Here is a 27937-nt window from a genome sequence, read left to right on the forward strand (position 1 = left end):
ACATTTTTTAAATATTGTTTATTTCAATCAGAAATTTGTCTTTTTTTATTCTCTGGAATAGACTTATTTATGTTCTTTTTAAATAAAAATCTATATTAAGAGGCTTAGATGACTTCATATTCAGAGAAAAGCTTCTCCACAATCACCTCCTCTGTCATGAGCCACTTCCTGTCCTCGCCTGTCTTTTAATCAGCTCGTCCCAGATGGAGGCTCATCAGCGCTGCCCTCCTCTTCCATTTACTCCCTCCCACAGAAAGCTTCTGCATCTCGGACTCACTGGAGCAGAGACTCCCCCCTCCTGGAGTGGGTTCCCAGGCCGGGAGAGGAGGCGAGGGCCGATAAGAAGTCTTTATCTGCCCCACCCCCAGGGAGGCAGGTTAAGTTTAAGGTGAGGGTTTGACATGGTGGCCGTCTGCTGCCTCCTTCCTCCTCCACCTCCTGATGCGAGGCTCAGGCTCGGTCCTCCATCCCCGTGTCCCAGGGCTCATTCTCAACAGCCCCCACTGCTCGGGCTTTAATGAGAAAGATGAAAGAGGTGCAGGCTGGGAGAAAACCCTCCTCCTCTTCCTCCTCCTCCTCCTCCTCCTCCTCTTCCTCGCTCTCATCATGGGCCCTGCAGCACCAACTCATCCAACACTCCATTTTCTCTTTCTTCTGGGTTGTAGAGGGAAGTTCTGCTGTAATAAATTGGTAGTGATGCTGCCTTCTATTTTAAATTTTTCAGGTATTATTCCCTCTGATCTCGTGTGCAAATTTCTTCCCACCCTTTGTGTCTTGTGCTCAGCTGGAGGAATGTTTTAATCATACAGGAAACGCAGCTTTACTCAGATCTCTCCCTCCTCGTCCCGCAAGTTACAGTTTCACTCCGACGACGAGAAGTTTTAGTGGCCGTGTCTGCTTGATTAAATAGATCGCCTTTCTCTAAACAGCCAGTTCACTTTATATTTTAGGGTTTTCCTCAAATTTGCACACTACAAATTGCACAGTTCTTATTAGGGACCCATTGTAATGCATGGCTTTTTTCTTATGCTTTCTTCTTATGACGAAAGAAATGCATTTTTGAGCATGAAAATTTGCACACGCATCAGGACCAGCAAAAAATGACCAAAAAGAGACACAAAATGACCACAGAAAGACACAAAGTAACCACAAAGAGACACAAAATGACCACAAAGAGACACAAAGAAACCACAAAGAGACATAAAATGACCACAGAGACACAAAACAATCATAAATAGGCACAAAATTACCATAGAGAAACACAAAATGACAATTAAAAGAGACTTTACCACAGAGATGCAAAATGACCATAAAAAGACAAAAAATGACCACAAAGAGACACAAAATGACCACAAAGAGACACAAAGTAACCACAAAGAGATACAAAATGATGACAGACATGAAATGACCATAAGAAGACACTAAATGACCACAAAGAAACACAAAATGATCACAAATAGACACAAAATGAGCATAAAAAGACAAAATGCCCAAAAAGAGATGCAAAATTATCACAGAGAAACACAAAAGGACAATTGAAAGACACAACATGACCACAAAGAGAGACAAAATGATCATAAAGGGACACAAAGTGACCATGAAGAGTGACAACATGACAACAAAATAGACACAAAATAACCACAGAGACACAAATTACAATGAAGAGACACACAATGACCACAAATAGAGACAACACGACTACAAAGAGACACAAAATGACCACAAAGAGACACAAAATGATCACAAAGAGACGCAAAATGACCACAAAGAAACTGGTAAAAAAATTATATTTTAAGAGAAATACACATGTATGTGGCAAAATGGCTCATTAGCGCCCCCTGCAATATTATAATATTCAGCCCCTGAACCACGTTTCACCTACAGCTACAAAATTGGGCACACATCTGTAACACATCAGGACACACAAAACAGTCTCTTGCACACATACCCAAAACCCAACAGGAAGTCAGCTATTTTGAATTATGTATCGTATTTTAGACAATTTTGGACCAAATTTTGGACATTTTTAAAAGCTATAAACTCAAACGGGGTAACGCAGACAGAGATGAAATGAATGCCACGATGTACATCAGGCATGGGTGATCAAAAGTCATCAAAATACTCTGTAAAAGTCTGAGGGCGTGGAAATGGCGGCCCCCAGAAATTCAACATTTCACCATGAAACAGTAAATGCTGTGTAACTGGTCTGAACATGCTCCAATCTGCCTCAAGCTTTACATGTGTGGTCAGACTCCAGCCCTGATGACATACACAGGCTGATTTACATTCACAGTGATAGCACCACCTAGTGGAGAGGTTTAATAGGTCGCTACCAACAAGGCCAGAGGTTGAAATTACACCTGGTGGACATGTTTGGATTCGCTGACCAGCAAGGATGCCAGGACCTGATCAGTGCTGCTTCCAGCTTTAATTTGATTTATATTTTTCTGCCTACTTGCACACCATCTACACAGTTTTATTTAGCTTTAGTATATACATTCTGTACATAATTATGCCTTATGTTTTATATATCTCTACATCCCCTGTGTGCTCTGCTCTTATCTCTTATTTCTGTATGTTTAATTTGCTGCTGCTTTTTTGAATTTCCCTCAGGATCTATTAAGTTCCTACTCAATAGTCATGATTACCTACAAACCTCTAGATTTTAAGAAAATCATATAAACAGCTATCTGTGTGACCTTCGGTGGTAGTATTTGTCTCATCAAACATCTATTTTAGTTGTATTTAAATTCTTTGAAATGATCAGCTCATCAACATACACAGATGTGCTCACACCAACACTTACCTGAGAAAGACTATTTATTTATGTAAATGTCATCTGCTGCACTTGCAATTTCTTTTGAAGAGTCATTTTTTAATATGGGGTCATCGAGTTCCAACTTTTGAGTCCAGCCTTCCCACTTAAGTCTGACACTTGTATTGTTTGACTACAGCACTGATTTCACTGATTAATGGTGTCTGAACAATAATCACAACTGATCAATCACTCAGAGTTCTGCAGCAGCAGATGGCGAACTGAAAACACCCTCAAGAGATGAGACCCATCTGATGAAACGACTCCCACAATCCCCATAAAGCGAGACTTCAAATAAGATAAGATAGATAAGATAAAGTTCTTTATTTCTCCCCACTCCAGGGGAAATTTACATTGTTACAGCAGCTTTATTTACAATATATACACAAATAAGCAGCAAAGAGAATTAAAGTTCAGATGGATTGAATTTACTCAGTGAGATTACATGTATGCAGGTGCAGCTCAAACATTTTCAGCATGATAAAAGAAAAAGGTTCAGTTTCCGGTCTTTTTTTAGAAAATATTCTAATAATTTGATACCAAATTTCTGCTTTTCATGTGCTTGAAGCCATAATCATCAAAACTGAAACAAAAAAACTCTATTTTTTGACTTTACATGTAATGAATATATAAAGTTTTTAAATCAAATTATGAAAAAAATCACTTTTTCAGGATATTCTAATGGCCCGAGCTGCACCTGCAGCTGAGCTTAGATCAAGTCAATGCTTCCACCTTGTGGTCAAATGAGACGTTGCAGTAATATTGTCACATGAACTTCTAAGATTGAGGATTTTGTCAACTTTCACTTGTATTTGAAGCATGTTATGATGGAATCTCTTACAGGGAGCATGACACAAAACAAATGATTATAAATAACCAAAAGCTGTCAATGTGCAAACTGACATCTGCTTTAAAACAGACTTAAAAGAGGTCAGTAATGTTATTCCATGTGTACGAAGGTCTCACAGCTCTTTTACATCTATATAATACTTTTTTTTTACCACCTAGCTGTGTTGTAGTAAAACCCAAAACACAAGAGTGGTTTAGAGGAGTGTTTTATTCAGCAGAGCACTTCCTGTAAGGCTAAAATACAAAGCTGCTCCTGAGTAACAAACTATAGATCTTCCTGAATAATACGAGGCCTTGAATCAGTAACGCTTACTACTGAGGCAGAAACAGCTCAGTAAAGACCTACAAGATACCTGCTTGATTGTTTTGACCGTCAGCACAATAAAGATCATACAGACATGAAATGAAAAGGACTCAGCATCAACAGAACACGGATAAAAGAAGCGCAACATGTAAAAGGTCCACACGTACGACAATCTGGACAAAAAAGAGAAAGAACATCAGCGTTCCATAAACAGGACGGTTCACTTTCTGGAGTTTTTGTCGTTAAAGTCTCATACGTTCTTGGATTTGTCCTGGTTGTTCATGTATTTCTGGTAAACGACCCCCAGCGTGGTGAAGAAGTTTCCCATGAAGAGCACCATGTACGAGCAGCTGCACATGGCCACCTAGAGAACAGGAAGGGAAATAAATGTACGACGATCAGAAACATTAACACCACTGAATAACATCTCGGTACGATACAAAGTTCTGCTGGGAAACACTGGGTCCTTGAATTCATGGATGATACTTCGACATCTAACACCATCTCCTTCCACCTTATCTCCACTCTCAACCCAACTGGTCGAGGCAGATGGCCGCCATCCCTGAGCCTGGTTCTGTCAGAGGTTTATTGTTTTCCTCCCCATTTAAGGTTGTTTTTGTTCCTTCCCACCATCAACTTTGGATTGTTGGGTTCCTTGTTAAAAATTCATAAAGTCTTTACTGTCATATGCAAAGTGCTATGAGATGACACACGCTATATTGACAAAAGCATTTGGACACGCCTCCAAATAATTGAATTCAGGTGTTCCAATCACTTCAGACTGCTTCTACAAACATTTGTGAAAGAATGGGTCACTCTCCGGAGCTCAGTGAACTCAAGAGCGGTATCATCATAGGTTGCCCCCTGTACGATAAGTCCATCAGTAAAACTTCCTTCATACTAAATACAGCGATCAGCCACAACATTATGAGCACCGACAGGTGAAATGAATAACATCCATGATCTTGTTATAATGCAACGTTCTGCTGGGAAACCTTGAGTCCTGACATTCATGTGGACATTTGACATGTACCACCCATCTAAGCCTTGCAGGTCAAGCAACCCCCAAACCCCCCATGGCAACAGCAGTCCTTGGTGCCAGTTGTCACCCTCAGTAGGACAACGTACCCTGACACACCGCAAAAACTGCTCAGGAATGGCCCGGGGAACACAACAGAGCTAAGGTATTCACCCAGGTTCCACATTCCCCAGATCCAAATCTGATGGAGCATCTGTGGGATGTGTCAGGATAAGCCTGATCTAGGTAGGTCCCACCCTGCAATCTACAGGACCCACAGAATTCTTTTCCACCATCCCGGTGCCACAGGACATCCCCAGAGGTCCCGTGTCTAGACATCTAAACTTCAGATTAGCTCCAGAACAGTGAGTAGATAACTGTGGAATGGGTTTCCATGGCTGAGCAGCTGCATCTAAGCCTCACATCACCAAGTCGGATGCAGTGTTGTACAGCAGCCGCCACTGGACTCTAGAGCAGTGGAGATGTCTTCTCTGGAGTGACCAATCACACCTCTCTGTCTGGCAATCTGGTGGACCAGTCCTGGTTTGAAATTTACCAAGAGAACGGTACTTCCTGAATGCACTGAGCCAAGTGTACAGTTTGGTGGAGTCTGGATTATGATGGGGTTGTTTTTCAGTGTTGGGCCCTTAGTTCCAGTGAAAGGAACTCTTAATGCTTCAGACATTTTGGACAATTTCATGCTCCCAACTATGTGGGATCAGTTTGGGGATGGCCCCTTCCTGCACCAACATGACTGACTCCAGTTCACAAAACAGGTCCATAAAGACATGGAGGATGGTGTGGAGGAGCTTGACTGGACCTCACCCCCATAGAACACCTTTGGGATGAATCTAAGCATTGTTGCAGACCAAAATCACCAAAACTTGACCAGAAGGAGCTCGAGGAACACGACCAAGAGCTCAATGCGTCAAACACCCAATGGAAAAACATGAAGCATGCTTTTAGATTTGTTCAAAACATACAAACTTAGACATTTAGAAACAAATATTTTTGAGGAAGAAGTTTCACAAGCTATTGACGAGGAGATGTTGAAGTTCTGGACAAACCTGCCACTCTTTACACTCTGGGAGCTGGAACATCTTGAAGAGTGTTATGCTGTTGTAGAGTTGCCAGAACTGTAAGAGAGGGAAAAGTAAATTTAAAAACGTCTAATTTTGCATTTTAAAACTGTGACTTCCAAACAAATTTTTAAAATTTTTGTTGAATCCAATCAGAAATTTGTCATTACTATGCTTCAGGATAGATGATGACACATTCATTTCTATTCGCTTTAATAAAAACCTTTATTAAAGAGCCTTAGATGTTAATATTCAGAGAAATACTCACATGACCAAAGAACAAAAAAGGAAGGAGGAAGGTCAGACCTCTCCACATCCAGGACTGGAAACCCTCTAAACACCAGGAGAGGAGAGATTAGTTTAATGTGTCGCTGTCGTTAGATTATATTCCTCCTGGACTGCAGTAATGCAATAAAGAGGAACACATGCATGACAGATAATGGAACATAGTTGACGTTAAATACCAAGATTTGAGAATTTAAACATACATAGTTAACCCTCCTGTTACGTTGCAGGTCAAATTGACCCATTTTAAAGTTAAAAAACAAACTCACCCACAACAGTTCTGCTGCTGTGGCTAAAATTAAACTTGTTGGTGCTCTCTGGTGGAAAAACTACACAAATGTCACCTCAAACAAATCATTCTGGTATTTAGTTTCTTGGTAGTTATTGAGCGAAAAGTCAGAAGCCAAACTGTACAGTATGTGTGGAGGATATGTTCATCTATTTCTGGTTTTATGTCAGAGTCGTTCAGGTTTAGCTTTAAACTAACGGGCCAGTAACAGACAGCGGTTCGTTAAACTGGACTCACCCACTGTGAGGTCCATGTTGTGTCTTTCTCCGAGCGCTCTGAGTCTGTACAAACAGCCGCTCTGGTAGTAGTACTGCAGGAACTGGACGAAGCCTACTTGGCCCACAGACAGAAACAAGTCATCAGTTATACAGCCGTCATGCTGATGACTGTTAGCAGCAGTTCATTCTGTAGCTGTGTCCACTTTAAGCAGGAGCTCATTATGTTAGGACTTTACACTGAAAATACATCAAAATTAGTATAAATAAATACACATTCAAAGAGCATCAGTTTTCTAAAAATTTTCTAAAGTGCTGTATTTTTAGCACAAGCCTTGTACAAACTGTATAGCATTTAATATTAGTACAAAACTCTGGAGTAAAGTATTTTTATTTTGTATTCTTTGCAAAAATAGCAGTGCCTAACTTATTTTCCCTCCATACAGTATCCAGTACTTCATATACTTGCAGTACTATTTCAAGCATATTTACAGAACATATAGATAAACACACATTTCTTTATGATTGGGGTCAGTACAAAACAAGAGGTCACAGCATATAAGCTCATTCAGTTATCCTCTACTTGGACTGTTGTTCCTCATTTGCACTGTTTTGATTATATCTGCACAGTATTTGCCACTTTATCTCATGGTCATGTTTACATTTCACTCAGTTCTGCTTTTCTTAGTTGTTGATGAGTACCAGTTTTGCTTCCTTTGCTCTTAGTTTACCTGATTTTTGCTTTTTGGTGCTTAATTTACTTAGGTTTTTTCTGTTTAAATCTTATTTTATGCATTTATATTTTCTCAGAACCTTCAGTGTTTATTTAATGTCTACTGCTACACGAAGAGAGAGTGACGTAATTTTGATCCTTGGTATGTCATGTACATGTTGAAAAATTGTCAATAAAGCCATCTTTGATTAAATGGATAAGAAAGAATTTTCTAGCATTTTGTGTAGTTTTGGCTTCCTGCTTCTCTTTACTGTGAAATACTTGATACGTCTACCTTCTCAGGCCTCTTAAAATTCTTCAAATCAAATAATACATGAAGGAAAACAATAACTGAATCACACAGTTACACTCAGAGTTTTATAATTCAGACATTCAACCAATTAAATCCTGTTTTCAGTTGTAATTCATGTCCATAATATCATCCCATCCTGAAATCAGACATTAAGACAATTTCATTAAGTTGTAAAGGTCAATATGGCTGATAGGTATATAGTGTATGTGTGTAGTATTCTAATAAAACTTTCTGTTGTTGTCTTCTGTTGCTTTGTTGTTTTTTTTATGCCACTTTGTAGTCGTTTTGTGTCTCTTTGTAGTCATTTTGTGTTTGTGGTTGTTTTCTGTTATTTCTATGATTCTTCTTGTTTGTTGTTCATGTCTTTGTAATCATTTTGCATCTCTTTATTGTCTTTTTTGATCTTTTCTTGTCTCTTTGTAGCTGTTTTTTGTCTCAACAGTAATTCTGTGTCTCTTTGTTGTCATTTTGTCTGTTTGTGGTTGTTTTCTGCTGCTTTTTAGTCTTTTTGGGTGTCTTTGTGGTCATTTTCTGCCTCTTTATTGTCATTTTGCATATCTTTGTAGTTTTTTTGCAGCAATTTGTGGTCATTTTCAGTCTTTTTGTGTCTCTTTGTTGCCCCTTTGCATCTCTTTGTAGTTGTTTTGTGTCTTTTTGTGGTCATTTTGTGTATGTGTAATTGTTTTTTGTCATTTTGTGTCTCTTTGCAATTGTTTTGTGTTTGTTTGTGGCCATCGTATGTCTCTACAGTCATTTTGCTTTTCTTTGTGGTAATTTTGTGCGACTGTAGTAGTTTTGTGTGTCTTTGGGGTGATACATCAAGACAACAACAATAGGGAAAAATTCGGGGATCAAAATTGACATTTAAAAAAAAAGATGTATTCAACATTGCAAAAGTAGCTTTGCGCAAAAACTTCAATGTAAAAATGCATATTGAAAGAGCACTTCCTGTTTCAGTGACAGACGTATTGCACACACTTTGGCCAAACCATCAAAAATGACCCGTTTAAGGAGGTTATCCCTTATATTGTGATTTCATTGGTGACCCAGTTTCTTCCTCGACTGCACCACAGAAAACCTACCCAGGAATTAGCCTGATTCTTAAACCCTGTGAGCATTTATACCCCCATCTTCATTCCATTAAGCATGTAGAGTGGAGTTTGGAGAGAGCTGAAGTCTCTTACTTTGGTATAGACAGTATGTCAGGAACTGGTTTCTAAACATCTGGTACAGAGCGCCTTCAGGCCTGCGAACAAACACAACATGAGGCATCTTGATGGAAACGTTTCAACACCAATCAGTTAACATATTGTATTTTACACAGCTGTGATGAAAGTGTAAACCTCTAAAGAAAAGCAGTCAACATCACTCACCAGGTGAGCATGACTCCAGACAGGAAGGTCGACAAGTAGTGCTGAAAAACCCACCAACCTTTGATCCTGAAACAACATGGAGGACGGACACTGAAGGAAACAGGAGTATACATGGTGCTACTGGACAGATCAGCAACAGGGAGGGTTTGGATGCTTTGCAAGGTGCCCATACAAACACAGTCTATGAGATGTTAAACTAAAACGTTGTAGAACACTAGAAGGCAACTAAAACATAAAGAAAAATAGTGATTGTTTGTGCTGCGTTCGGTTCTGTCTGGATTCAGATCTGAGGACAGAACAAGACAGGCAAACTTCTAGCAGGATCGTGTCAATAAAATTACTAGTTTAAAATGACGTCTAATACCTCAGTTAGGTAACTAACTACACGCATTAGAAACCGAAGCTCTGCTGTCTGACTGCAGGTAAAGATGTTCAAACACACCGGGCTTGTCTACATGGATGTTTTACATAAATTTGTTTGCTATGACGAGAGCTGCTCAGACCAGTTTCCAATATCAAACTTTCCTCCCGAGATCCTGTTACAAAGGAAAACCTCTCTCATATAATTAACAGAGCCGTAAAAAAATATTTGCCCCCCTATAGAAATCTTCTATTTTTGCATATTTGTCAAACTTAAATGTTTCAGATCATCAAACTAATTTTAATGTAAGACAAAGATAACCCCAGAAATCATAAATTGCAGTTTTTAGATGATGATTTTATTTGTTGAAGGATAAATGTTGTCCAGTCCATCTTTCCCCATGTGAAAAAGTAATCACCCCCTTAGCTTCCAATCTACCAAATGACTACATTCATTGATCAGTTGGGTTCAGTTTCACCATCCACACTCACATATGATTCCTGACAGACTTGTTGAACCGAACCATCACTAAACAGAACCTGTCTTCATTGTGAAGTAGCTAAAGGCTCTCAAAAAGCAGCACATGATGCCACGTGCTAAGAAGAACAAGTGAGAAACGTCATTGACATTCATCAGTCTGGAGGGTTCCAAAGCCATTGCTGAGGCTCTGAGACTCCAGAGAACCTCAGTGAGAGACTTTATCCACAAATGGAGAAACATGGAACAGTGGAGAACCTTTAGCAGTGGACCAACGACCAACATTTCTCCAAGAGCATCGACATCTAATCCAGGAGGTCACAAAAGAACCCAGACAAACATCTAAAGATCTGCAGACCTCAGTGGCCTCAATGAAGGTCCGTCTACATGATTCCACAATAAGGAAGACTCTGGGAGGAAATGGATCCATGGGAGAGTTGGAAGGATCAAACCACTACTGACCAGAAAGAACATAAAGGTTTATCTGGCATTTACAAAAAAATATCTGGGTGAGCTCCAAGACTTTTGGGATAACATCCAGTGGACTGATGAGCTGAAGGTGGAACTTTCTGGAAGACATGGGTCTGTTCCATCTGGTATAAAGCTAATACTGCATTCCACTAGAAGACCATGATACCAGCAGTGAAACATGGTGGTGGTAGTGTGATGGTTGGAAGATCTGGACGATTTGAATTCTGCTCTCTATCAGAAAATCCTCCTGGAGAAGATCCACCATCAGTTCAGAACCTAAAGCTCAACACTGATGGTTTATGCAGCAAGACAAAGACCCAAAGACACAAGCAAGTCCACCTCTGAGTGGCTCAAAAAGAAGTAAATGAAGGTTCTGGAGTCAAAGTCTGCGCTTGAATCCTGTGACAAGACCTTAGAAGATCAGTTCATGATCTAAACCATCTAATGCGACAGAATTAAAATTATTCTGCAGAGAAGAGTGGACCAGAATTCCTCCATGGTGATGAAAAGACTGATCACAAGCTGGAACAAACATTTAGCTGCAGTTGTTTCTGCCAAATCAGTTATTAGGTTTAGGGGGTCAATTACTTTTTCACAGGGGTGATATTGGTTTTCAGTAAGTCTTCAATAAATCATCACTTAAAAAGTGCATTTTGTGGGCTATCTCTGTATAATATTCAATAAATATTAATATTAGTTTGATGATCTGGAACATTCAAGTCTGACAAATATGCAAAAACAGACGATTTCTGTTTGATTTCTATTTTTTCACAGCACTGCACATAATTCAGAAACTCAACTTTTCCTCCGTTTTGTCTTCAAGTGTGCAGCACCAAAGTGTTGTTAGGCAGCACAAACCATCAGGAGTTATGGCTTTCAGAGTGTAGCGGTGCCTTTCTGTCTGATTTCAACATGATGTTTTAGGAAATAAGATTTAGTTCAGGGTTCACAGAGTCCTTACAGATTACAAGTCCCCGAGGAAGCCGCCACATGACCAGTTTATGCGTTATGTGTGAAAGACAGTGAAGCTGTTGCAGACCTTGAGCCGTTGGTGATGAGGATACTCTCCCGGATGGTGAGTGTGCAGTAGTACCACACCAACAGGAAGTTGAAGAGGGCATCGAGGGCTCTGAGGCAACAACAAAAAGCCTGAATGAGGTGTGTCTCCATCACAATAAACAGTTGATTTTCAGTCCATTCCACCTTAAATCTATAGACAAGCTTGAGGAAATCTCACCTGTAGCTGAACAGAAAGCGACATGTGAAGGAGAAGACGAAGAGGATGACGGTGAGGATCAGCTTGAACTTCTCATATTCGTCTTTGTAGGCAAATCTGGTCAGCGAAGGGAACAAAATTATGATTATTAGCTTGACGACTGCACTTTTAAAAAGACATTTTTAGGTTGCGTCAGTGCGACTCACTTGGACAGTTTGTTGAGGAGTGTTACGTTGACGTTTCCTAAAACAAGAGTGAGGTATAACCTGAGCAGGAAGAGGCATCAGTCAGTCGCAGTCGGAATATTTGTGTCGCTATAAAATGCAAACAGCTTCACCCTACCCATTCTTCTTTGGCAGAAAAGCTTCCATCTCAGAGAAAGCATCTGCCCTCTCTCTGATGGAGCCCTCCATTCCAGCGATGGCATCCACGTCTTCTGGACTTAATTTGGTTGTTGGGTGATTTTCTTTGCATCTAATTGTGGAAAATAACATTAAGTTATGTCTTTAACACAGCAGACACTTTGTATGCCTAGTTACCAACATATTTAAAGATCATTAGGTCTTTTTTTTTTGCATTTTATCTATTTAAGTTTCAACATATGACCGATCAGACATAACATTCTGATAACTGACAGGTGAATGAATAACACTGATTATCTCTTCATCATGGCTCCTGATAGTTGGTTGGATATATTAGGCAGCAAGTGAATATTTTATCCTCAAAGTTGATGTTAAAAGCAATAAAAATGGGCAACTGTAAGGATTTGAGAGTTTGACAAGACGACTGGATCAGAGCATCTCCAGAACTGCAGCTCTTGTGGGCTGTTCCTGGTCTGCAGTGGTCAGGATCTATCAAAGTGGTCCAAGGAAGGAACAGTGGAGAACTGGTGACAGGTTCATGGATGGTCAAGACTCATTGATGAACATGGTGAGGAAAGCTGGTCCATGTAGTCCGATCCAACAGACTGCTGAAGAAATTAATGCTGGTTCTGATAGAAAAGTGTCAGTTTGTTGCGTATGGGACCAGTCAGAGTGCCCATGCTGAGCCCTGTGAGCCACCAAAAGACCAACAGTGGACATCAGAACTGGACCACAGAGCAATGGAAGGAGATAGTCTGGTCTGGTGAATCACGTTTTTTGTGTGTAACATGTAACTCATGCTGGTATTCCTCCTTGTTTACACTGTTCTTCTCCCAGCTGTGCACATCTTTGCAAGCAAACAAAACAACTAAAAAAATGCTTAAAATTATCCAGATCTCATCAAAAAAGAACCGAAACTAGTCCAAAATAACTAAAATGTATGTAAAATCTGTCCAAAATTAGGTGATGTCTAAAATTTGTCCAAAATGCACATAAAATTGTCCAGAATGACCCAAAATGTATCCAAAACATGCAAATAGAAGAAAGAAGGTGCAAAAAAAGATGTCCTTGTGTGCACTGTTCTGCTTCTAGCTGCATATCATTGTAAATACACAAAACTAGACTCAAAATGTGTCCACGACATAAATCTCGTCTACAATTACCCAAAAATGGTCCAAAACGACTAGAACTTTTCTAAAATTTCAAAAATGTGTCTAAATTCTACCCAAAATAAGGTGAAATTACTCAAGTTCATCCAAAATTGATCCAAAATGGCAGAAAAAAAAGACTAAATTCATTCAAATGTGTCCAAAATAACATCTATTTCAACTCTCCTACTACTTTCAAATTTGCTAACATTTTTTTATCCTTGGGGTTAATTTGACTCCAGAAATTTAAACCTCCAAGAAGATGGCCTGGTCTGATGAATCATGCTGGTATTTCTCCTTGTTTACACAGTTCTTCTCCCAGTTGTGCACATCGTTGCAAGCAAACAAAACTACTAAAACAATGCCCCAAATTTTTGAGATCTCATCAAAAAACAACCAAAACTAGTCCAATATGACTAAAACTAATCTGGGTGTGTCCAAAGTGTCCAAGTGTCCAAAATTAGGTGAAATCTGTCCCAAATGATGAAAACTTGTCCAAAATGCATAAAAAAATGTCCAGAATGACCCAAAATTAGTCCAAAATGACTCAAATGTGTCCAAAATAAAGTCAAATTGTGTCCGTAAGGACTACAACATTCTAAAAATGACTCAGAATGACTCTAAAATGACATAAATCTTGTCAAAAATATTTTTCTAAATGTCCCAGATGACTAAAACTGATCCAAAAATTTTGGTGAAATCCATCCAAAATGACCTAAGTTTATCTAGAATTAGTCCAAAATGAATCAAAATTCACATGGATGGTCGGGTGCATCGCTTACATGGGAACACATGGCACCAGGATGCATTATGGGAAGAAGGCAAGCTAGTGGAGGCAGTGTGATGCTTTGGTCAACGTTCTGCTGGGAAACCTTGGGTCCTTCCATCTATGTGGACGTTACTTTGATATGTACCACCTACCTAAGCATTGCTGCAGACCATGGACACCCTCTCATGGAGACGGTATTCCCTGATGGCCTCTTTCAGCCACAAAATAAGAATAGTTCAGGAATGGTTTGAGGAGCACAGCAACCAGTTTGAGGTGTTGACTTGGCCTCCAATTTCCCCAGATCTCGATCCAATCCAGCATCTGTAGGATGTGTTGGACAAACAAGTCCGATCCATTGAGGTTCCACCTCACAACTTCCAGGACTTAAAGGATCTGCTGCTAACATCTTGGTTCCAGATTCCACAGAACACCTTCAGGGTGTAGTGGAGTCCATCACCAACACAGTATTAGACAGATGGTCATAAAGTTCGGCCTGATGGGTGTTTGGGCTCCTGAATCCCGAATGAGCTAAAGAAGCTTTCACAAGACCACTGAAAACAGCATTTTACCATCGGCTGAGAACATCGTGCATCTTCCTGGTGAACCTCTGACCAATACTTACTCTTCTAGCGACACAGTGAGCTCTTTCAGCTTCTTCCTCTGACGTGCGATTGCACCGGAGCAGCTGTCCTGCAGTTTGGTCACTTCCTCGAGTTTCTGTTTATATAGACGATGGGTGTCCTGGTGGTGAAAAAAAGATTCCACAGTTTAATCTTATGGACATTTCAAATGATAATAACCTTCCTTCTGCTCTCCATAGATTTAATTATGTCACTGTATGTTATTTATGTGCCCATATACTGCATGGGAGGTGTATTTAGAATGAGGATTGTTCTCCTCCATCAATAATGTAAGCTATAAAAATACTTGCTTAGAGTCACTTGGGTTCCATTGAATGTTAGTAAGTCCATTTATGTGCTTTTGTACATTTTTAAAACACTTTGGCCGATACTGACCTGGTTAAGTGGATCAGGTATCAGCTACAACATGACCTGTCCATATTAAACAGAATTTTTTGGTCAATATAATCACTAGTTTAGATTCATTTATAACTGTGGACCGGACACTCAGTTTATTTCCTTGGCCACATGTTGTCTTGCAGACAGAAATAACTGTAGAAACTGCTCAAATAACTCTAAACATCTGTCAAATATAACATTTTAAAGTTTAATTTGGGCACCTTTACCTCAAACATCCCACTAAAAAAATTTGAAAATATGGAAGCAATCGTGCCAGAAAATATACATTAACTGTAAAAACTGCAAAAAAAAAAAACCCCTGAAAATATCTCAAAAATAAATATCTGGTGCTAATTTACCCCCTAAAAATGCATTGATGTGTATCAAAGTAACATATTTAGAAGTTTAGATTCTACACTGTAAAAACTAATCTTGTTCACATATGGCAGCAGAACGGCCATAAATAACTGTTAAAGCCGCAAAAATAACTCCAAATATCGAAAAAAAAAAAAAAATTTAAAAGCTTAAATTGGGCACATTTACACTGTGAAATATCCCACTAAAAAAATCCAAAATATGGGAGAAAGTGTGCCAGAAAATAGACATTAACTGTAAAAATAACTGTAAATATCAAGAAAATAAATGTCTGGTATTAATTTAACCCCTAAAAACCCATTGATGTGTATCAAAGTTACATATTTAGAAGTTTAGTTTCTACACTGTAAAAACTAATCTTGTTCATATATGGCAGCAGAAAGGCCAGATATAACTGTAAAAACTACTAAAATAACTCCAAATATCTATAAAATATAACATTCTGTGCACATTTACACCGTAAAAAGATCTCTGCTTCATTTAAAGTTCCACTGAAACAGTCTGAGGTTAAACAGTAACTGAAAATGAAGTACCTTTGCAGTATTTTGAGCTGAAACATTAAATTACTGGGAGATTTTTATTTGCTGAAAAGTGGCACAATACAGGACCTTTAATACACTGTATTATAGAAACAGCTAAAATCCTGCATTGAAATCATTCTTAAAAGTAACTTGTAGAGAAGTACAGAATGTCCTTCTGACATGTAGAGCAGCAAGTCAAAGTAGCTCTAAATTTTACTTAAATTCCTTTTTTTTGGAAACCTTTAAGTTTATCTGACAATAAAATGTTGTTTAAAAGGTACTTGATGTAAAACTTGGTATTTCTACTTTACATTTAAGCTAGTTTAAGGTGTGAACCTTTCTTTTACTGCTGTCAGATTCAACACTGAGCTCAGGTTTTTGCCTTAAAGCTTCCAAACAACAACCAACACCCGCGGTGCTCCCCCAAAACAGCGCCGTATCGGGACAAATGTCACATCGGTTCCGCTGAGGTGACAGCAGCTAAAGTCCGCTTAAATCCGGTTAAACTTTCGCCGAGTTTTACTTTTTCTCTCAACTCTGACGAAACTATAATCTGGAGCTGCTGCTGCTGGAGCCGCTGAGGCCGGACGGTCCGGGTCCAGCCGCCCCGGACCCGTTCCCGACCCGTTCCCGACCCGTCCAACGGCCCGGACCGACCTGGATGTGCTGGTAGTCCCGCTCCAGATCCTCCCATTCCCGCAGACACTCGGAGAAGCCGCTCGGACTGAACAACATGTTCTACTGAGACATCAGGGAACCTCCCGGACTTGGTTAATAGGCAACAGTTGGACGGACGTCAACGTCAAAACGGCACCGACGAACCGGCGAGACTCACCAACGGCTCCTTCAAAATAAAAGCCTGAAGTTATTTAATCTAGTCTGCAGCTCTGGAGCAAAACAATAACAAGAACAACAACAATAATAATATTAGTAATCATAATCTCTACATATTTAGATGTCTAGATTCTAGACAGTAAAAACAAACAAACAAAGAAAAACCGTAGAATATATGGCAGCAGAAAGGCGAGAAATAATTGTAAAAATTGTGAAAATATCTGTAAATATCTAAAAAATAAATATTCAGTACTGCTTTATCCCCTAAAAACTCTCCTCTGTCCATCAAAGTTACACACTTAAAAATTTACACACAAGTTTTAGACAGAAATGGCTGGAAAAATTGCTCAAATAACTCCAAATATAAAGTACAACATTTTTTTTTATAAAAGTGAAAATATGACATCAAGCACGCCAGAAAAAAAACACACTGACTGTAAAATCTGCAAAAATAACAACGAATATCTAAATAAATAAATAAAGTGGGAAAAAAAATCTTGTTGCAAAAACACAAGCACAAAAGAAAATATGTCAGGAAGAGTGAAAGAAAAAGACACATTACCTGTGAAATTGCAAAAATAATTGCAAATATCTAAAAATAAATAAAAAAATATGGCATTAATTTAACCTCTAAAAACTCACATCTATCTATAAAGTTACATATTTAGAAGTCTAGATTGTGCAGATTGACATTGATTTTTTTTTTTACTTTACAGGATTGGTCGATAGTTTTTTAAAAAAATTTTTTTTTTGTTTTTTTTTTTACGGAGGAAACCATGGAAACCTGAATCCCTGTTTTAGAGACTTCCATGTGTGTTTTTTGTTGTTATATTTATACATTCTATAGTGAGTGTTGAGCAGGAGGCAGATCCTTGCCACCGCTCCAGATTCCTGCAAAGGAAAGCCCATCTTACAACAAAATAATAAATTAGGCAATTAAATTTTTCCAGTCCATCATTTTTAGAGAAGTTAGTTTATTTGATATACTGTTAGAACTTTAATTCTGTGTTGTTACCTATTTTGTCAATATAAAAAATATGTAATAAATTTTGTTTGTAATGCACTTTCCATTTAGGCAACATCTCGAAGTGCTAGCACGACAAATAAATGCCATGCTATCTATCATTTGTAACTGAAAAAAGGGGAACATTTTACACCAATGCATTTAAAAGCATTTGTAATCAAATCTGTATTTTTTTCAAAATTATTTAAAAAAAAAAAAAAAAAAAAAACACCCTGTTCAGACACAACATGAGTAATTCCAAAATTTTGTGGTCATCGTGATTAAATTCAGATTGTAGCTGACTGTACGGGGCATTACTTAAGAGTTAATATCTTTTACAAAAAGTTAGTCTTATGGATGCAAAATGAATTTCAGTGTGAGCTCTGAAGTATCTGATCTGATATGAGTTCTGATAGTTGTTGACCACAAAGTGAACTTTTAACTAACAGGAGGTAGTAAGTACTGAGGAATGTGTTTTCGGCTCCAGAAATCCTATGTTGTGTTGACCTTGGGGTCCACTGTTAACCTATAGCTGATTTGTGATCCTTAGGAATGCACAGAAGGGGAGTCTTGTCTGAGGAGTTATCATTTTTAGTGGGGATGTAAACCAGATGCTGTAATTCTATACGTTACCAGAAGGTATAAAAACTGACCGTTGGTCTTTGTTCGAGGAGGATCATTGGGCGACATCCTTCCAGACAACTTCTGTCTGTATGATACTGTTCTTTCTTTTAATAAAGTTCTTATTAAGAAAGTCAGTGTCAACGGGCGTTTCTTCTCCACCTGCACATCACGGACATCAGAGAAACAACGACAGCTCAATATAAAGTAAATCTTTTTCTCTTCCATAATAATATATGTAACAATGCTGCTTTGTTTATCATGTATATAGCGGTGATTACGCTGAATTTGTTTTAAATAGGAAAGTAGCTGTCTTTTTTAATATAATTCCAATAATTTCAACTTCTGTACTTTTATTTTTATTTCCGCTCGCTGTATGGGCACTAACAGTGGGGTCAGCTTGCAGCCGCCTCGTCCAATCAGATTTCACGCTGGTGGTTCGTTCCTCGTTTCAGCCAATCAGCAGCCGCGACTTCAAACTACCGCTTCTGGTATTTCGGGAATGAAGCTCTGAGTTCAGGCTCTCAGGCAAAACTAGTGACGTTAAAACTCTTCTTTCAGGAGCAGCGTTTGGCGAGATAACACCAAAACTCTGCCGTGATTAAAGAACGGAACACATTTATGTTACAGTCGTTATTCGGTCGGTTCTGCTTCCGGAAGACGCTGTTTCCCTGCGAGGTAAAGTTTAGGGTTGAAGTTTCTCAGAGGTTTCTTGGCTGGTGGCCTGTATTTTTAGCTCTTATGTAACACAGTGAAGTGGGGAAACTGTCATCTTCAATATTTGTTGGCACCTCTGGCAGATCCATGTATGGACCAGAACACGACTAATGACTCTTAGAGGCTTAAATCAATAAATGAATCATAGCTTTTTATTAAAAACAGAAGAGATCTGATGTATTATACAGAGACGCTCACTTTTACTCTGCGTCTTCACATTTGGTAACTAAAGTACCCGTCAAAAAATATGGAATCACGTAAACAAAGAAGTGTTAAACAAACCAGAATATGTTTTATATTTTAGACTCTTGATGACAGCTTTGTATACTCCTGGCATTCTCTCAGTCAGCTTCATGAGGTCTCCTGGATGGGTTTCCAACAATCTTGACAGAGTTCCCAGAGATGCTGAGCATTTGTCGGCTGCTTTTTCTTACCTCTGCGGTCCATCTCATCCCAGGCCATCTGGATTAGGTTTAGGTCACACATGCAGAAACCAACCATCACCTCCTTTGGTCTCACAAAGACACAGCGGTTAGAGACTACACTGGATGGTTTTGAGTTAACAGGTGTCAAGAGTCAATTTGTGGAGTTACTCACCTTCTTAATGTGTTTGAGACCATCAGTTGTGTTGGGTTAGTACACAGTGGATAGCCCTATTTGACTTATGTTTCATAGTATGGCGAGAACTACCCAGCTCAGTATAGAGAAACGACAGTCTATCATAACTTTAAGGTGTGAAGGTCAGTCAGTTCGGAAAATTTCAACAACTTTGAACGCAGCCCCAAGTGCAGGCAAATACCATCAAGCGCTACAATGAAATTAGCTCACATGAAGACCACCCCAGGAAAGGAGGACCAAGAGTTAAAGCTCATTAGAGTCACCAGCCTTAGAAACCACAATTTAACAGCACCTCAGATTAGAGCCCATATAAACTCCTTACAGAGTTCAAGCAGCAGACAAACCTCAACATTAACTGTTCAGAGGAGACTGTGTGAATCAGAAGCCACTGCTGAGGATGAACAAGACGAGGAGAAACACAATGAATGGACATTAGACCGGTCGAAATCTGTGCTGTGGTCTGATGAGTCCAAATTTGAGATCTTTGGTTGTACGACAGAGAAAAGGTGGATGGATGGTCTCTACATGCATGGTTCCTATCATGAAGCATGGAGGAGGAGGTGTGATGGTGTGGGGGTGCTTTGCTGGTGACACTGTTGGGGATTTATTCCAAACTGAAGGAACACTGAACCAGCATGGCTACCACAGCATCCTGCAGTGACATGACATCCCATCCGGTTTGTGTTTATTTGGACCATCATTTATTCTTCAACAGGACAATGACCCCAAACACACCTCCAGGCTGTGGAAGGACTATCTGACCAAGAAGGAGATGATGAAGTGCTGCATCAGATGATCTGGCCTCCACAGTCACCTGACCTAAACCCAGTCCAGATGGTTTGGGATGAGATGAACCACAGAGTGAAGGCAAAAGGACCAACAAGTTCTCAGCATCTCTGGTGACTCCTTCAAGACTGTTGGAGAACCATTTCAGGTTCTACCTTATGAAGCTGATGGAGAAAATGCCAAGAGTGTGCAAAGTAGTAATCAAAGAATTTAAAATATGAAACATTCTGGTTTGTTTAACACTTTTTTGTTTACTAGAAAATTCCATATGTGTTCTTTCATAGTTTTTATGTCTTCAGTATTAATCTGCAATGTAGAAAATATTTAAAATAAATAAAAAACACTGAATGAGAAGGTGTGTCCAAACTTTTGACTGGTAGTGTCTGTATCCACAATATGAAGATGAATTTCTTAATTAACTGTAGAATCCATTATTGTACTCCTTTATTAATAATGAAAGTCAGCTATTTTTATGACATTTCAAGGGGATATGAATGGAGTGAAAAAGTCTTTTTATTGGAGTTTTTGCACAGTTTAAGGAGTTTTTCAGGAGGAAACATCCATACTTTGAAATCCCATAAAAATGACTCCTGAATAAATACCTAAAAGTGTCTAAAGGTTTCTGATTAAGGCACAAGGGCTGGTTTGGTGGCTTTTGGGTGAATGTGGGGGGTTTCTTTCCCTTAAAACCTTGCAAAATCAATTAAAATCCATTATTTTATCTAAATTGAAATAATTAATTCAAATTAGATTATAATTAAATACCTTAATTAGCCATTAATAATCACTATGAAACTAATTAGGTTAACGTTCTGCATTGAGGCTCTATTAATTTACCCATGTTTAATGATTAAATTGAGTGATTTAATGACCCTTCAAATGGATATTTAATGACAGTTTTTATGGACTTTTTACACAATTCATTTATTATCCTATTGTTTTGCATCGACCCCTGAAATTGCATGTTTCTATGAAGGTGCAAACTAAAGGTTAGTTTTCATGGTTTTATGAAAATACTTTATTCTGTCCAATGGTAGCCTATTTCTAGATAGAGTGTCAGCACAAAGCACACACTCCAAAAATAAAATTAATGCTGTTATGTCAACAATTTCCATTTTTTTTGTGTTTTTATGAAATTATAAATTTAGGTGACACTAAGTGACTCATGAGTATCTGATAATTCCATCATTATAGAGTCAATGTGGATTTAATCCAAAGTTCACCTAATTAAACTCATTAATACGGCCACATAGAGTACATTCTTTAGAAGTTAGTGTGATCTATGTGGAACTATGAAGATTTAACAAGACAGCACACTCTGAGTATTAAATTTCCTCAGCTCTGGAGAGCTGCAACCTCTGAGTTGCAAAAGTTTCAAATTCGCTGGCAGCTAAAATTGACATGTTTTCTCTTTTTTTATTGTATGCAGTAGTATTTGTTTATCCAGAGCGTTGTCATAACCGTTCTTTGTTAAAATTAAAGTCCAGAGATGTCAGTCAGCTTTGTTCCCATGATGTGAAGCTCCCAGTCAGACAGCTGCTGCAGAAACCCAGAGTTGGGCCTCATGGCGGGTTTACATTTCAGAACGTACTTCCAGGCCTCCTGAAGAAAGATTGAGAGAAGAGGATGGATACCAATCTGCCATTGAAAAGAATACTTTAAAAGATTGTAAAATTCATTATTTGGAGCCTAAAAGTGTGCAGACTTTTTTCTGTTTATTTTTTATCTTGTACCTGAAGAATCTTTCGTTGGCTGTGTCTATCTATCTATCTATCTATCTATCTATCTATCTATCTATCTATCTATCTATCTATCTATCTATCTATCTATCTATCTATCTATCTATCTATCCATCTATCCATCCATCCATCCATCCATCCATCCATCCATCCATCCATCCATCCATCCATCCATCCATCTATAACATTTAATACAGAGTGATGCTGAATAGTACTGCTGGTTTTTGGGACCAACAGTATCCTGCATCCAACGCTCTCTTGTTCAATATTCCTTTACAGTATAGAGTTGGAGTCCAGAAGCAGTTAGCTTAGCTTAGCATAAAGACCGGGGGCAATTAAAGGAGAAACAGCTAGTCTAGCTGTGTCCAAAATTCAGACCGGCTCAAATATCTCTGAAGCTAATGTATGAACGCTGTCTATCCTGTTTGGTTGCATGAACTGAAATCCAAAAAGTGACAGTTTGTTGTTTTGGAGGGTAATTTAGTGCTAAAGCTATTCAAAATTCGAGATGCAGCGGTAAACTATTGGTCATTAAGAGGTAGCTCCAACATGTTCATTTTTACAGCTCTGTTCATGTTCTAAATACGTTTTTGAGCAGCTGCATGTCATGGCCTTTAAAAATTCCAGCTTTTATTCTGATTTGGATCAAAAACACTGTGAACAGACCACAACTGTCACTGAACTGAACGAAGCCCACTTGCCTCCAGAGAGTATTTGAGGTGATGCATGAGAAAAGCAACGGCCACAGCACTGCAGCGGCTTCTTCCCTGCCTGGAAGCTAGCAGGACACGAGAGTCAACGTTGATGTGTGAACCTGGAAACAGGAGATAGAAAGATTCACCTCTACACCACCCAATCTACGGAAAAGAACTGCATTTATGGCAAATATAGTAAAGAAAAATCTCAGTTCATTCCCTGTTATGATCAATAAAACTTCTGAAGGACAGATTGCACAGTACGTATAATCTCAACTGTGTATTAAATTGTTACACTTTTAAAACATTCGTTGACAAAATCGTTTGAGATTTAAATTCAACATTTCTGAATTGTAAAGATATTGGAGTTTATCCTGAACTGAGACATCCTACTGCATTTTACATTTATGTTTGTATTTGTGATCATAAGTGTTGACAGATTGCAGAATGTCCCATTATAATTCATCAAACTATAAAACCTTGAATGGCCAAAATTTACTTGTTTCTGGCTTACACTACCGTTCAATAGTTTGGGGTCACAAATGTACTTACTTTTGAAAGGAAAGCAGTTTTTTTTCAATGAAGATAACATTAAATAAATCATAAATCCAGTGTAGACATTGTTAATGTGGTAAATGACTATTGTAGCTGGAAACAGCTGATTTTTAATGGAATATCTCCATAGAGGTACAGAGGAACATTTCCAGCAACCATCACTCCTGTGTTCCAATGCTACATTGTGTTAGCTAATGGTGTGCAAAGGCTCACTGATGATTAGAAAACCCTTGTGCAGTTATGTTAGCACATGAATAAATGTGTGTGTTTTCATGGAAAGCGTGAAATTGCCTGGGTGACCACAAACTTTTGAACAGTAGTGTATATAAATGAGAGAACAAATCTATCACCTTATCGATTAAAGTGTGAGCACAACTTACCAATAAAACTACAGATCCTTCCAAAACTTGAATATAAATCAGACACCACAGTGTCAGCAACTGGGATGTTGATGGTCTGGTTCCCCTTGATAGACCTACATCTAACAGAAGTAAAAAGAAATTTAGAATAAATTCAGAATTTTCTCAGATATTTCAAATCCTGAGTCCTGCCTTACTCTGGAGCGTCACTCTGTGAGATGCTGATGACGGCGCTGATTTTCAGGTCTCTGAGGACGATTGTGTCCACGCTTTGCTTCTGGTCACCCATATACAGCAGTTCTGGTACGATCTCCACTGGATAAACCTTCAGGTTCTCCAGCTCCTGAGAGAATTCAGAAATAATTTAAAGCCTCACCCAGAAAGAAGCAGTGTAACTTCCATTGTGGGGCATAACTCAATACTATAAAGTCTAACATTATTGTCCACAAAAACTCAACAATCGAAGCAATCAAAGACGTAACTAAGAGTGTGTGACTCTTTACGTGAACTGTGTGTGTGTATTTTATTTTACCATGATGGTGTAAAGGATTTTCTCAGTCCTTAAAAAAGGGTAGAGCGCAGAGAACTTCTCAAATCCTCCTCTGACTACATGGACTGGATGGAGACTCGCCTTCGCCAGAGTCTGAGCACAGTCGACTGCTCTACCTGGAATCAGTGAATCTGATGAGCATCACGCAAAACCACCATGCAGATATTTGTAGTTAAAATGTGTTTGAGAAGCTGAGGACCTCTAGCTTTATTCTTCCACAGCTGTGCAGGAAATAAAGTTTTGTTTACCACTTTATCCAACTACCTTGTTCCTGTAAACAGCTTGTGTTGCTGTCGTAAACCACCACATGATGCATACTGTCCACCTCCACGACCTCTGGCAGCAGGAATGTGTCCTTTGAATCCTGGAAAGAGTTACGCAGAGGAAGATTTAGCAAAACTTTAGAGAAATCACACGTTTTTGTAGACATTTGAAGTGAAAATAAGTACATAAGTAACAAGAAAAGCACTCAGAGCAGTACTCCACCAAGGCAGCTCAGTCATTGTATCATTTCCGATGGATGAAATCTTTAAACAATTTGTGGCAGAAATAACGGCACCATGTGGCGATTTAATATAGATGTACCCACAAACAAAATGACCTTGCGCTGAGCACAGGCGTGTGTTATTCATGTGTACGTTATTTATGGACATCGAATCACGTGACCTAAAGAGGTCTAGGAATTGATGGGACTCATAAACAGACAGATAAGTCCCAGATAAGTCCCGATAAGTCCACAGCGGTGGATTTGTAGTAGGATCACAATCATGTGATCGTCAGCAGGCAGCTGATGTAGTGTTCACTTGTTGTCATAGTTACAGTGAGGCCGTGCTGCTATCTCACAATGATACAGAAATCTTTAACAAATCCATGGATCCAGACTATAAGCCGCATCACTGCCAACATCTAATCACTTGGTCCTTGTGTCATTTCTGATCTTCCCTGAACATTTCATCCAAATCCGTTAGTCCGTTTTTGAGTAATGTTGCTGACAGACAGATGGACAGACAGACAAACCAATGCCGATCGTCACATAACTCCACCACGTTCTCTGGTGGAGTAATAGAAATACTACAAAATAAGTAACTGTGGAAAGTACAAAAGTGCAGGGATGTAGAACATGTAGATAAAATAAAATGCTTACTAAGTCTCTTAAATCCACATGTGCCCAGGTCTGCTTACTAAGGGCGGTGATATATTGTCCATGTTTGTGCAATGCAAATATCATTGTTTCCCCAAGTCTGTGAGAGACTATGGACGTCTGTGCACAGCTTAAAACAGGGGTGTCGAACTCATTTTAGTTCAGGCGCCACATGTAGCCCAGTTTGATCTGAAGTGGGCCAGACCGGTAAAATCATCACATATTAACCTATAAATAACTAAAATTTCTTTGTTTTAGTGCAAAAAAGTACATTCTGAAAATGTTGACATTTAATGAACTGTCTTTTCACAAAACCTTATGAACAACCTGAAATTTCTTACAAAAAATAAGTGAAATGTCAACAAAATTACTCCTCAGTTTATTATTTCCACATTACAACTTACAGATCACAGAGTATCTATAAAGGCACATAACATTCAGTCACAGGTATCTGGAACTGAACAATCTCAAAACAACATGTCAAGGTCTAGAATTTTTTTTTAAATTTACAGTTTTACAAATGTACAATTTGTTTTCTTTGTAAGTTTTATACCCCTGCAGGCCGGATTGGACCCTCTGGCAGGCCAGTTTTGGCCCGTGAGCCGTATGTTTGACACCCCTGGCTTAAAATGTGTCGTAGACTATGTTGATTGGTCGTATTTGTGAACGCAGGAATATGTTGATGTGCACGTAAGCATTGGAGTCCTCCAAGTTGACTCCAGAGTATGAGAAATGCAATGTAAAGGCAACAACTACGTTTGTGGTGGTCTAGAATTCATTTATTGTCATTAAACAATGAAAGTAAACAGCAATCCTGTCGGTGCATTCACACAAACAGGCAAGTCTTTTTAAATACAGTGAAAAATGTGCAAATACAAACTATAAAAATATTGTAAAAAGTAGTATGTACATGTGTAACCTGTGAAAACAGTGATAAAGCTTATTTGGTGTATTAGGAACACGATACGATATGATGTGTGAAAATGTGATGAAGAACTGCAAAAAGTACATAGAAGATGCAGCTGTCTGTAAACATATAGGCTCAGTACACATCTGGAGGGTAGCGTATAAGAAGAAGCATAAAGTGTAGATATTTCCAGATTGTGTAAATGTAACTGAATAAACTGCTTCTAGACACTCAAGTCCAGACAGTTAGTGTCAGAGTTTAGTTCTTCTAAGGTTCTTGGGTGGAAACAAACGGAAAAACAGCTTCTACACCAAAAATGAAGAACTTAGTGATCGGTTCGTGTTTTAGACGCCACCATCTCATTATTCAGCTCATTACATTTCAGTTTCCTGCCTCCACTCCTCCCTAAAATGACTGAAAGCTCTCTACAAACTAACATGTTCTGAAGCACTAGTCTCCATGTTAGCTGCTTCCTCACTCACCTAAATGACTTTCTGTTCAGTGGCCACCATCACTGAACAACAGTGTGTGTGTGAAACTAATTCTTGTGCGATGCGTGGAATTCCTGCAGTGTCAAACGTCTGCCTGTTTTAATAATCAGTCTGGTCCTGAAGCTGCAGACAGGCATGAATCAAGCACACGGTGATGCTCTGTACGTACCAGTTTGCCGTTAATAGCTGTTACGATGTGACTCGTGTAGTAATCTTGGGTTTCACGAGCATCTAGAAAATAACATTCAGTACCAAAATCAGTTGAACTGAATGGCTGCAGAGCTACTGAGCATATCCACTTCAGCAGGAACTTGTATTAACTTACCCACCAAACAGAGGTAGTTGATCTCTGCCAGCCTCGACACACAGCGGCGCTGGTTCAGGAGGTTGTAGAGCTCAAACGGTTCACACATGATGATTTCAGCCATCGCAGCAAGAACAAGAGAACAGGAACAAATATCAAGAGGACCTTAATGTTTTCATTAGCTTGACCTGTAGGGAAACACTGCATCTACAAGTGAACATGCTGTCTGTTGTTTGTGTGAGTTCTGTTGCTAAGCAACTCAACAGCTTCCCTGATTGGTGGCTGTTGATGATGGAAGCAGGGTGTCAAATTCATTTTAGTTCAGGGGCCACATTCAGCCCAATTTGATCTCAAGTGACCAGTAAAATCACAGCATAATAACCTATGAATACAACTTCACATTTTTTCTTTGTTTTAGTGCAAAAAGTACATTCTGAAAATGTTCACATTTAATGAATTATCTTTTTGCAAAACATTATGCAAAAATACATCGGTTTTATTATTTTTTAATTACATTCTATTTTTATTAGTTTGTTATTTATTATTATAGTTTCATTTATATATATATATATATATATATATATATATATATATATAGTTTGTTCTTTTTTCTTGCTAATATTCTTTCTATATTTGAGTATTACAG

At 38.8% G+C, this 27937-nt stretch overlaps 2 protein-coding genes across 4 annotated transcripts; both read right to left on the reverse strand.

Moving 5' to 3' along the window:
* Positions 1–3854: 3854 nt before the first annotated feature.
* LOC111565215 (ion channel TACAN-like) lies at positions 3855–16790 on the reverse strand. Of its 2 annotated transcripts, none has more exons than XM_035945958.2 (12): positions 16629–16790; positions 14679–14797; positions 12120–12251; positions 11984–12043; positions 11799–11894; positions 11601–11690; positions 9253–9318; positions 9064–9125; positions 6877–6972; positions 6334–6398; positions 6054–6122; positions 3855–4332 (listed from the first exon to the last, which is right to left on the reverse strand). In XM_035945958.2, the coding sequence occupies exons 1-12, from the start codon at positions 16704–16706 to the stop codon at positions 4219–4221; spliced, it is 1047 nt and encodes a 348-aa protein (XP_035801851.1). In that variant the 5' UTR covers positions 16707–16790; the 3' UTR covers positions 3855–4218. The 2 variants fall into 2 exon arrangements, with proteins under 2 accessions (XP_035801851.1, XP_035801852.1); XM_035945959.2 differs by having other exon boundaries at positions 6877–6969; positions 16629–16788.
* A 4255-nt stretch (positions 16791–21045) lies between these two features.
* styxl1 (serine/threonine/tyrosine interacting-like 1) lies at positions 21046–27809 on the reverse strand. 2 transcript variants are annotated; one of them, XM_055017015.1, is made up of 8 exons: positions 27313–27809; positions 27157–27218; positions 24713–24812; positions 24431–24564; positions 24096–24241; positions 23920–24020; positions 22991–23103; positions 21046–22152 (listed from the first exon to the last, which is right to left on the reverse strand). In XM_055017015.1, exons 1-8 carry the CDS (start codon positions 27413–27415, stop codon positions 22027–22029), a joined length of 885 nt encoding a protein of 294 aa, XP_054872990.1. In that variant the 5' UTR covers positions 27416–27809; the 3' UTR covers positions 21046–22026. The 2 variants fall into 2 exon arrangements, with proteins under 2 accessions (XP_054872990.1, XP_023121046.2); XM_023265278.3 differs by having other exon boundaries at positions 27317–27383.
* Between the last annotated feature and the right edge of the window lie 128 nt (positions 27810–27937).

The sequence above is a fragment of the Amphiprion ocellaris genome, chromosome 14 (genome assembly GCF_022539595.1).
Source record: "Amphiprion ocellaris isolate individual 3 ecotype Okinawa chromosome 14, ASM2253959v1, whole genome shotgun sequence".
In the NCBI taxonomy this organism is placed as follows: domain Eukaryota; kingdom Metazoa; phylum Chordata; class Actinopteri; family Pomacentridae; genus Amphiprion; species Amphiprion ocellaris.

Excerpts from the sequence above, each read along its gene's own strand:
- styxl1 (XM_055017015.1), bottom strand. The coding sequence starts at position 27,415 with ATGGCTGAAATCATCATGTGTGAACCGTTTGAGCTCTACAACCTCCTG. Across the intron at positions 24,813-27,156 it reads CAGCTATTAACGGCAAACTG|GATTCAAAGGACACATTCCT; the intron begins GTACGTACAGAG and ends AACTCTTTCCAG. Across the intron at positions 24,565-24,712 it reads AAGCTGTTTACAGGAACAAG|GTAGAGCAGTCGACTGTGCT; the intron begins GTAGTTGGATAA and ends CACTGATTCCAG.
- LOC111565215 (XM_035945958.2), bottom strand. The coding sequence starts at position 16,706 with ATGTTGTTCAGTCCGAGCGGCTTCTCCGAGTGTCTGCGGGAATGGGAG. Across the intron at positions 12,044-12,119 it reads TTTCTGCCAAAGAAGAATGG|GTTATACCTCACTCTTGTTT; the intron begins GTAGGGTGAAGC and ends CTTCCTGCTCAG. Across the intron at positions 6,973-9,063 it reads GACATACTGTCTATACCAAA|TAGGCTTCGTCCAGTTCCTG; the intron begins GTAAGAGACTTC and ends CTGTGGGCCAAG.